Raw genomic sequence first — 12,222 nt, 5'->3', positions numbered from 1 at the left:
TGCAATGGCATGGCGTTTTGATGATCTAGGACATCATATTCTTTCGTTCTACAACGCCAGATCTTGCAATGGCTTCTCTTTCCATTAGCCATAACTTTATTCTAATTCCGTCTGAGGTTCAGGTTGCCAACTGCTAAACCAAAAGCCTGAGCCATAGTCTTTCACTTAGAATCAGTTTGGATATGAACTTAAAAATATTTTTAAGAGTTTCTTTACTGAAAATAAATAATTTTATTTTAAATACTTCTTAACTTTTATCCAAACATGTTATTATACATAAATGCTTCTAAGACTTTTCTTTCCATTTAAACTAGATATAACTATATGTAGGTATATTCAACTTTTTGTTTCCTTTATACCATCTCGGACCCTATATAAGATTATTTTGATTAATTTACTCATTTTAAAAAAATTAGTTCATTTATTTTGTGACATTAAATTTTGTCAACAATTTAATTTTTTTTTAAACTATCTTTAAAATTTTCAAATTAATCATTTATCTCCTTTCATTTAATTTTTTTTATCTAATTAATTAATATTTGAAGATTATATTTATTCATCTTTTCAATCATGACCAAAAACGAGCTTGTCATTAATTTTTAGTAATTATAAAATAATCTTATAAAAAAAGAAGGAATAAAGTAAAAAAGTTCTTATATACATAATCAAAATTATATTTATTCACCTTTTCAATCATGACCAAAAACGAGTTTATTTCATTAAATTTTAGTAATTATAAAATAGTCTTATAAAAAAGAAAAATAAAGTAAAAAAAATTCTTATATACACGATCAGTAGTAATTTTGTAAAGTGACTTTCATAATAAATTCTAAAACTCAGACTCGGATATCAATTCATATGTTAAGCATTCCAATGTGACTATTTGGGTGTTTCGGTTGAGAAAATTTTATTTGCACTTTATTCTCTTCTCGTTTTTTTTTTCCTTATATATATATATATATATATATATATATATATATATATATATATATATTATAAAAATAGTTTACAAATGCTTGCCAATAATATTGATGCATGTCACAAAAAAATTTACAAATTATAGCATGCACTTATTTTTGGACCAGGGTTCCCTTTAGTTTTTACTCTTATTTTTATAGATCATATATATCTTCAATATCATTCGATTCGGATAGAATTATTATAAACTACAAAATTCTTTTTCTAAGTATTTAACACAATTATATATGTTAGACACTAACTCGAACAACATTCTTTCGCTTCAAAAGTAATTGTAGGATTATGTAGTCACCATCTATGGGTTTGAATGTTTGATTTATATTCTATTATTTAGTGTATAATAACTTTTTTATGGTTAAGAATTTATGCAGTTACAGAAGTGATTGTAGAAAATCCATATTCGTTATTTTTGTTGTTTGACGTGATTTTATTGTTCAACAGCGCGTATTTTACGTGTGTTCAAACACACTTGATATATTATATAAACACAGAAAATCTTTGGCCTTGAGATAATGAGTTTTTATGCAAGCAAAGCACTGTTCTAGTGTTCTTTAATTTTCCTAGTAAAAATAAAAAAGCACTGTCCTAGAACTCTAATTAGTGCAATTACAGTGGAATCTATATTTTCCATTATCTCCTTTCTTTAATCTAATGGCATCTAATAGTCATGCAGGCGAATAAGAATAACTACCTGTTAACCATCATATGATTAGTTGTCAAGTTTCGAATAAATTTACGGTCAAAATTTTATAATTGAAAATTGAATTTGAGGCATTACAGTTATATTTTCTAATTATTTTACTGATTGCATTTACATGTGTTAATATTGGTTATTTAATACCAACAAGTCGTTCCAAGTTATCAGTAAAGTGAATAGATATTTTGTATTAATATTATATTAAAAGAAAAAGTGGTTATTGAATAGTTTTTCTTTTTTCTAATAAAATGTAAGAGATTAAAACATTTAGAGTATGAAACCTGCGCTTAAAATAATATCTTGTAATCAGGGGAGTGTGAGGACTTGTACTAATCTAGCAGAAAGGGGTCATGTAATTTTAGCTTTGGTCAATGAGATGGAATTGCAATAGTAGGATTCCATATGAATCATACAAACTAATTTTTGCTTCAACGTCATCATATACAAATCAAATACTAAGACGAATCAAATTACTCTGTTAACCACATCAGAAAATGCCTACTAAAGCAACAAACAACTTATGATACAAACATAAAAAGAACAGTAGATCCATCAGTAACTATTTGTACAAAAGACCTGATATTTTCAACTTTTATGTATTTAGATTATATCTGCTTCATGTCAAGCTTGGTGTCTGTCCACAAATTTCAAGACAAAACTGAGTTATCAAGAATTAGAATCATCCACTGGTTAGAAGGAAACATCTTCAGAAATGAATGCGGCCCATGCATCCTGTTTCAATGTGAACTTGGAATCAACATTGTTCCTCAGTGCAAAAACTTAAATGGTAGAAGCAGAAGTATAATTGATCCATATATGGTCGACAAATTTTACACACCTGAAGAACTGAGAAAGCCTTCTCTGCTACATACTTCTGAAGTGGTGTTGCTCCTCTTTGCTGCAGTTTGTCTGGATGCAGGCATAACCTTGCTCTCTGATAACCCTTCTTCACCTTTGAGCTTTCTAATAGACTCATAAGAGGAATAGCATACCAGCCACTCTCAGGGCTTAGAATCTGGTCATGAAAAAATACAACCAAGTCAATTATCAAAAGGGTATAAAACTACACAAGATTTCATAAGAAATCATCAACAAAGAAAATCTTACATGATGTAGTGTTGAAAGTAGTAGCCTTATATCTGTTTCATTGCCAGAGGACCACAATCTTATATCTCTGTCCAACTTCTCTGTCTCTGTCTGTTGCTTCTGGAGAAAAAGCACAAGCTATCAATAAGCTTTATTATGAGGAAATAGAAATGGAACACAAAAGGAAAATCCTAATATGGACCACTGGTCACTGCCTTTTCAAGTTATGGAAGTTTTAACTGCTTCAGAAAACTTGTAAATATAAATAAATAAATAAATATATATATATATATATATAAACTGTTATTAGATTATTGCCTATTTTAATTTTTCAATTACAACCCGACATCATATTTCAAACATTTATTTTCATAAAAACAAATAACTTAAATATGATTTTAGTCCTTCAAATTTAGAATAAATTTATTTTTAGTTTCTCAAATTTAACATTATTATTTTTAATGTGATGTTTTCACTAACATGGGCCTAGAAGGTAAATTTTATACGAAAGTATTTGATAAATTCTCTAATAAAATTTGAGTATAAGAATTAAAACAAGATTTTTAAAAATTATAGAGATTAAAAATAACAGTTTTAAATTTGATGGACTAAAAACAAATTTAAACCTAAAAAATTTGATTAAGCTTTGTATTGATAACTAAGGATGTTTATTTAGATGAATTGGGTGTCTAAGTTATTATAAATCTCTTGGTACCAATTTCAATTTCGATGGATAAAATAAATTAGGATTAAATATATTTATAATACTAAAACTTTTGTCAAATTTTATTTTAGTTCATGAACAAATTTTATTTGGTTTAAGTTCCTAAAAATTTTCTCTATGAACAAAAACATTTGTCAGAAGGAACCAAAATGTTAAATGGAAAAAATATTTTATGACTAAAAGTGAAAATTGATAAAAATTTAGGGAGTAAAATTAGTAAAATTGTTCAAAGACTAAAAAAACAAAATCGACAAGAGTTCAAGACATAAAAACATGTATAATCCAAAAAATTATATGATGTGATATGCTGATACTTTAGGGTTATCAAATACATTACCTCCTGAGTTTGAACTATTCCAATTTTGTCAGTGTGGTATTCACTTGCATCAGAGCTTCCTGCATCACAAGATACAAATGTAAGTGTCTGCTATTGTTTGTCTCAATTCAGGGCCACAACATGTTAACATTGTATGAAAAATTCCATTAGCTAAGACAACTCACCTGTTCCAACAGTTTGCCCATTGCCATCATGTCTCACGCTTGATTCTTCATCAGAGCTTCGTGATTGAAACTTTTCTTTGGCCCATGCAATTGCTTCATCAATGTCTGATGCTTCACACTCTTCCCTTCTGAGGTTGGAGTTAAGTTCAATGACATAGGAGCTCATAGCTTCATCATCATCATCATCATCATCATCAAAATCAACATTTTGTTGTGAAAGCACATGATCATGCACTGACAATTTTGCCTGAGGTTCTTGATAAATTGAAGAGACAACAGAATTGAGGTCCCAGTCATCAGTGAATACTTTGATACTTTGATATGAATTAGATTCAAGACTAGCAGTTTCTGGGGATGATACTCTTCTTGAGGATCCTAAATATGAGCTTCTCATGTTTTCCTTGTATTCATTTTCAAATGTTTGACCATTATTGTATGCAAAAAGTGGCACCCCATGTTTACTTGGGTGTTCCTCAGCCTCAGTGGATGAGTTCCATCTCCATGAGACATTGATTGGCCTGTAGCAATCACCACTAGGAACCCTCAGAATCCCATTACTGCATTACCATAGTTTCACCAAATCATTCTTATTCTTATTCTTCCATCTAATTCTACAAAATTAACGTTATTGTGGAAACTACAAAGCCTATATAGTTGAAGAATAAAACAACATGAAACAAACAAAACCAAGCATAACATTGATAATGAAATTAGAAAACGCAACCCCTAAACTTTAAAGTTCCAATCAAAAGCAGATAAAAACATTTCACTGCCTAAATCTGGAGAGACTTTAGCTCACCATACATTATTGTAACATTGCAAAAATCAATTATTTTAAAAACAATAATTTATTATTTTCAAATCGATTAAAAATTAATAAATTAAACGACTATTTTTTTAAAAAAATAAACTAAATTAAACACCAAGTAACATATGTTAACTGTTACTAGAAAAGCAATTCTTCTCATCCCAATCATTCCACACATCAAGAACAACAAGAGTACATATGCAAATATAACCAAGAACAAATCTTAGAAAGAGTTGTTTAACATGATTTTTTTAAAGTGAAACAATAATATAAATCCCACAATAACTCTAAAAATACTTTTTTATATCAGCCACTGAAAATAAGTTGAAGAAATATAAGTTTTGTCATGTAATTAACAAAGGGCATAAATGTCAATTAAAAAAAACAGTTGAGTTATCAGTGGGTATCTTGGTTCACTGCTACTACCAGTACCTTAGCCTTGAAGCAAAACCAGAGAGTGCCACGTCATCTCCGATCGCCGGCCGGCAAGGGCTTAACTCTTCCGAACTCATCGCCGACGACGAATTCTCCTTCGACAGCGACCTCGACCGCTCTCTCGATTTCCGCTCATCGTCCGACCCGAATATGTCGCTGTAAAACCCCTCATTCCTCGCCGGAATCCTGAACACCGGCAAGCTCCGGCCACCCTTCGCCGCCGGATATGAAAACTCCGGCCGCCGGAAAATCTCCTCATAAAACGTCCCTGAGCTCGAAAATTTGTGCGCCAGGAGGGTTCGCGGTGGGCCCCCGAATACGTCGGAAAAGTCGTCGGATTCCGAATGGCCGACGCCGGCGCCGGTGAAGATGGGGCGTTGCCGCCGGGAAGATGAGCGGTCCTCCACCGAACGCAGGCGAGGGAGGCCCCGCATTAAGTCGGAGCCGATTCTCTGTGACTCGTCCATTTCCGGCGTCGTTCGCCGGAAAATACAATGTGGAGCGTTTGCTTTATTTTTAATTATTTATTGTTTGAAATGGAGCTTAACTCTAATATATATATATATAGAGAGATAGTTGGAACTTGGAAGAGCACTACACACAAAAAGAAATTAAAAAAGAAAAAAGTTTGAAGGAAGAAAGAGATTTGTGAAAAAGACATTGATTGACTTCTACACTTTTTTTCCTACTACGATATATTGTTAACTCGTTTTACCCTTTTATACTTTTCACATTATTTATAGATATATTAAAAAGTAGTTGTATGCCATATTTTTTACTTAAATTATATATAAAATATTTGTGTTTAAATTAATTGAATTTAATTAAAATGCACTTGATTATCTTTAAGTGCAATGTATCGGAATTAATTAAGACCATTCGCATACTATATTGTTAACTCTTCTCCAATCACTATGATTAACTTTGGGGCGAGAGTTGGAGCAGATACATGGTGACTTAATACTAGACAAATTAATTTTTTTTGACAATTAATTTATTATTTAGTGATTATATAAATGGTCATTATTTTTTTATCAGCATTTAAATAAAGGTTGGTATATTCAGTGTCATTAATATTATTACCGACATTTATATAAAATGCTGGTAAAGATCTATTAAATTGTTAGAAAAACTTATTTTTTTTAGTGGCAATTCTAGTAGTCATTTTAAAGGCTATTAAAAGTTATTTTTTTCGATTGTCTCTTTTACTTTAAATAATTTATTCCTATAATTTCCTTTTCTAAATTCATAACTTATATACTTTTTTTTATCTCTGCTTGATGTGAAATTTGTAAGATGGGAGTTGTCTTTTATTTATATATTTTTTAATTATCTTGTCTCTTAAGAAATGTAAGATTTATAAGGTGAAAGTTACTCTCTAATTATTTTATAACACTATTGAATTTGGTAATAATGGATGATTTGATACCAATTTAGAATAGTGAATTAGGAGTCAACCCTATAAAATGAACCTGTAAGGTGATAATTATTATTTACTTATACTATTTAATTATCTTATCTCTAATCGATGTGGGACTTAAGTTTTTTCTAATAAATAATTGTCGCTAATAATAAATTTTAGTGTAATATAAATATATTTTTAGTGACTATTATATATTAGCTATTAATATTTTATATATAGCGACAATTAAATTATTATCATTAAATAATTGTCGTTAATAACAAATTTTGTTGTAGTGTAAGTTTGATTGTAGATTCTGTTAAATTACAATCTTTTCAAATGAGAAATATTTATGATTAAGATCATTTTTAATTAATTGATATATTTGATTCTACATATTCATCATCATGCATGCATGAAAAATAAACTCAAAATTATTTACCTTTTAACTTTAAGTGTACTATTTCTATATTGACACACTAGGATAGAAATTATTTGTGAAAAAGAAAAAGGTTAGCTAAGTAAACATGGTTTATGATTTGGTTGTATGGATCCTAGCATTGTTTGCAAATGGTGTGTGATAATTGAAGGAAAATGCATGTTGGGATTACCTGGAAAGAGGCTTATGCTGGAAATGAAGTCCCCACAGACATCATAATGAGGGTTGTGTTTTCTTTTCCTCCTTTTTGCACCATGCTTTTGATTTTCTTTCTGGGTGGGGCATGCGATTCTGTGTTACCCTTTCGGTTGTCTTCATGCCCCCGATCATGCCATTATTTTGGAGTGTATAATTTTGAACTTTGGGGAAACAATGTGAGGATAAAAATCATTCAATTCAATGGGTAAGCAAGCGAGTATCCAAGAATACTAATAATTATTGCTTTTAATGGAGGGCATTGGCTGAAAATGTCACAAGTGTGAATTTGTGTATATAGCATGAAGAAGAAAAAGTGAACAAAAGTTGGATGGTTGATGCCTCAAAAGGGGACAATGCATGCTTAAGTTGATTTGAGATCAGCCTCACCTCACCCTTTACTTATTCCATTTAGAGATCGTAATCTATATACTTTTGATTTTGAGGTGAGGTGATGTAAGACTATCACCAACTATAACCCTAGTGGCCTAATCATTCTGGTTTTCATTTTTTCTTTTTTAGTTTTCTTCTTTCTCCATTGTAATTGGCCGTTTAAAAATGCATATTAACGTGCTCAAAGTCAAGGCTTAGATAGCCTTGACATCCCATTATGTGTGAGAGGGGATGTTAATATATAGTATATATATTCGGTTTATAACGTCCTTTACTATTAATTAAAAATTAAGAAAATATAAAAAGAACTCATTGAAAAGGAAAACAATATTTATATAATTTTATCTCTTACTTATTAAATTTTAATTTTAAAAAAATGGGATACACGATTGGCTATGTCACTAATAATATTTGAGATACGACTATAGGTACCTCTTGAGTACTTGCTAAATAAAAAATTTCACCAAAAAAACAGTTAAAACCAGCTAAAGTGTGTTTTCCTTCTTTCAACTTTGCCATTTTTATCTCAGTTAAATCTATTCAATTCTTTTATACGCACATAAGATACAATCAGGCGTGTGCCAAATTTTCAAACAAGTGTAGATTTAGCTGGAAAAATCTGCACTTCAGACTTTGAGACAGACAGAGCCAAACTTTCCAACATGTGTAGATTTAGCTAAAAAAAATCAGTAAGTCTATCTTCCTTTATATATAAGATATTTCAGACACTGATACATAAATATATAGAAAATTCCAAACTTTTAAAGAAATAGAGAATTAAATGGAAACAACATGTTAGTATGTGTAAGTGGACAAGGATAACTTGTGAGTTTGATTTGATCCAAATCAATTTAGTGAGTTTAGATTAGACTTTTTCAAAATTGGAGTGAGATCCAATCCAATATGGTATAAAAATCTGACATTGTATAGATTAAATAACGAGTTTTGTATTTTTTTATTCATAATTCAACTAAATCCAATCATATATAATAAATAATAATAATAATAATAATAATAAATAATTAGTATTTGAATGATCACTTGTTAAGGATAATATTTTTTGTTACTCTTGTTTAGTAATGAATTTTGTGTTTTTAATTAATAATATAGTAACAATACAATATATTTATTTTACATTTTATTTTGTATTAATACTAATTTTTTTAGCTAATAATAATATAATAAATCAATAAATTTATTTAAAAACTTAGTTTATATCATTATTTATTTTATGAATCGATAATATCGTATTTGTAACAAAATATTAAATAATTTATATTTAATATAAAATATTTAAAATTTAAAATAAATAAATAAATCTAATTATGTCAATCCAATCCAATTTGTCCGTGATTAGGTTGAATTGGGTTAGATTTCAAAAATAAAAGTATAAATCCAATTCAATCCAATTTGTTAAATTTTGATCGAATCAAATAATAGATTTATCCAAATTTAACCTAATCGAACCCACTTACACTCCTACATGTTTAAGTACAAGATTAGAATATATTGTTTTTAAAATTTCTCTACTAAAAATAACTTTTTATTTTTAGTAAAAAAACTCTTAAAAATATTTTTAATTTATATAAAAATAAGCTCAAAATCAGCACACATTTATTTTCTTTTATAATAAGATATTTAATTTAGATACTTTCAGACATTGAGATAAGTATAGACAAGAACTAACACGTCAGCTCTAGAATCTACATGCATGCGATGACAAAGGAACAGAGTAATATTTCTATAATTAAACATGATATTTACCATGCATGAGGAAAATGACAAAGGAATACAGTGATATATATTAATTTCCATAATGAAACACATGTTTACTGTGCAATATTGCAATGTCGTCCTCATCTTCCAGACATCAAATGAGAGGATCATAATGCCCTGAACTGTTTCAAGGGATAACTGACGAGGACAACAGGTATGATATAAAAATCTAGACGTTGAATTGAATAGTGAATGAGCAACAACAAAATTGATCAATAGTTGTTGGACTGAGAGCTGTTCACGATTTATTTTTGTTGCTCAAGTATCCTTCATTTTCGAGTACTTTTCAATTCAAAGACCAACGTATCAAATAATATATACTAAGATATTTTGGTTCTTGTGCTCGCCGAGTAAGGTTTGATCTATATTTTTAATAAGTATGAGAAGGTATATATATATATATATATTATTGCGCAGTCATGAAGTGAATTTTGATTTGAAGCACGCACCACTCAGAAGTCGAAAAGTGTAAATTTTAAATTATCTTTTTATAGGAGGAGACGACGTTTGATAATCTTAAAGTGTTTTTCTCCTTAATAATGAAACTTTCGATTTCTTATTTTGTAAAGTAGTTTCATCAGATATAAGGTATGATATCGGTTGACGTTGATATATACGAGTTTCCCGATAGAATATTATATATAGTTACTGTTCAATTGAAAAATAGTGTTTTATACTTTGACCTCTTTGGATGTATTTTTGATGAGGACTGGAAATAGGATGGAGCTAGCTAGTGAGGGTTACTTTTTCTTTTTCATTTCATGATAATATCTTGTACCATATATATCCTAACTTCATTATTAATGATTTCTTAAAGTTGAAAATAGTGTAACATTGACAGTATTTAAACAGTGTGTATGACTGGATAATTGAAATTATTGTATAAATTTTAAAAATGATTTATTTTCAATTCACATTGCTGGTTACCCATAAGCTTTGTTAATTAGTTTCTCTCAAATTTTTATGATTAAACGGGTGAGAAAAGAAAAACAAAATCATTGACAGTTGAGTCCTGAAGCAAACATGAAGCGTTTCTTGTGGCCTTTGCATGTGAAAAGTAAAAACACCTTCATCATGCATGTCCTCGGTGTAAAATAGCAAAAGCAAGTCAAAGGTTGCATTTCTCTCATATCATTGGTCTTCCACCTTTCCCTTCTTCCATGCACAATTTTCTTCTTTCTAGTTGAAATTTCAACATGGTCGTACGTAACATGTAATCAAAATGACAAACTAAATAAAAGATTTGGGTTAGGAGGTACATCATGAATTGATCTCTTTCAAAACCATCCCCACCGGTTGAATGTTACATATGGGTACAAAGGTTGTTCACGCATGCCATTCTTGTTCAATCACGAAAAGCTAATTAAATTATGGCCCCATTTCCATCTTCTCATATCATGCATAGTACCTGTAAGTGTTTCGGATTTAAGTGTACGTATCGAATTTGTATGAATCAATTATTTGATTTAATTAAAATTTAATCGGTTGAATTGAGTTGGATTTGTATAATTTTTTTTATAAATCTAATTCAATCAAATTTTATCGATCAAGTTAAATTAGATTCGGTCAATTAAATCAATATAATTAAATTTATTTATTTATTTATAAAAAATTTAATATTTTAAAATAAATATAAATCATTTAATACCTTACTATAAATACAATGTTATTAACTCATAAAATAAATAATAATACAAACTAAATTTTAAAATAAATTTGTTAATTTACTATGTTATTTTTAACTTAAACAATCAATATTAATTAATACAAAATAAATTTTATCAATATGTTACACTATTATAATTTTATCAACTTAAAAATATAAAACACATTATTAAATAAGAGTGACAATAATTATTATTCTAAGTAAGTAATTATTTAAATATTATTATTATTATATATTATTAGGATGAATTAAATTATGAATTGAAAATACAAAATTTATTACTCAACTCGTAAAATATCAAATTGAGTTAAATTTGATCTAAATATTAAAAAGAAAAATTCAAACTAAATTTATTGAATCAATTTAAATTTACAGATTATTCATACCCGTCTATACCTCTATATTCATGCACTAGCATATATATGCCCTAAAAGATTCCTCAAGATAATCCATAAGAGATCTTATATGACTATAAGAATGTATTCTTGGTTGTGCCAAGAAGTGCATGTGCTTTATAAATCATTATTAGGTGGCCTCCACCATCACGATGGAATTTAGGTATTGATTTTACAGCCACACTTGGAGCACCGCTTTTTCAACTGACTGATAATTAATGGTTATTAAGTTTAATAACAAATTTATTAAAATTAGAATAAATAATGTATATACCAATTAACCAATTTTATATTGTAATCCAATTTTTGTAATAATAATAATAATAATAATAATAATAATAATAATAATAATAATAATAATAATAATAATAATAATAATAATAATAATAATAATAATAATAATAATAATAATAATAATAATAATAATCCAATTGCACCACAAGTTGTTGTGTAGATGATAAATTTATTATTGATTTTTAGTATAATTACGTTAAATTAAGTCATAATAATTATAAAAAAATTATTGGTTAATTTACTTAATCAATAAAAAATTTATACCGATATTAATACATAAAATTTAAAATGTTGAAATTATTATAATTTTATGTATATGCATTCAATGTCAATATAATGCAAATTTTATTTTGTTAATTTGTGTAATACGATATCTAACTTTTTTTCTTATCATGATAGTTGTGTATAAGTTATATTAGTTTTTTATATAGTT

General features: G+C 28.2%; 1 protein-coding gene across 2 annotated transcripts; it reads right to left on the bottom strand.

The window, feature by feature from the left end:
• Window positions 1–2,052: 2,052 nt before the first annotated feature.
• On the bottom strand, window positions 2,053–5,776 carry LOC109810706 (uncharacterized). 2 transcript variants are annotated; one of them, XM_020374244.3, is made up of 6 exons: window positions 5,227–5,776; window positions 3,987–4,543; window positions 3,823–3,881; window positions 2,783–2,881; window positions 2,514–2,690; window positions 2,053–2,407 (listed from the first exon to the last, which is right to left on the bottom strand). In XM_020374244.3, the coding sequence occupies exons 1-6, from the start codon at window positions 5,694–5,696 to the stop codon at window positions 2,366–2,368; spliced, it is 1,404 nt and encodes a 467-aa protein (XP_020229833.1). In that variant the 5' UTR covers window positions 5,697–5,776; the 3' UTR covers window positions 2,053–2,365. The 2 variants fall into 2 exon arrangements, with proteins under 2 accessions (XP_020229833.1, XP_020229834.1); XM_020374245.3 differs by having other exon boundaries at window positions 3,987–4,504.
• Between the last annotated feature and the right edge of the window lie 6,446 nt (window positions 5,777–12,222).

This window comes from Cajanus cajan, chromosome 2 (assembly GCF_000230855.2).
Source record: "Cajanus cajan strain Asha chromosome 2, NIPB_CcT2T_4, whole genome shotgun sequence".
Lineage (NCBI taxonomy): Eukaryota > Viridiplantae > Streptophyta > Magnoliopsida > Fabales > Fabaceae > Cajanus > Cajanus cajan.
Note: the sequence above shows the minus strand (reverse complement) of the source record. Positions and strands in the feature narration are given on the sequence as shown.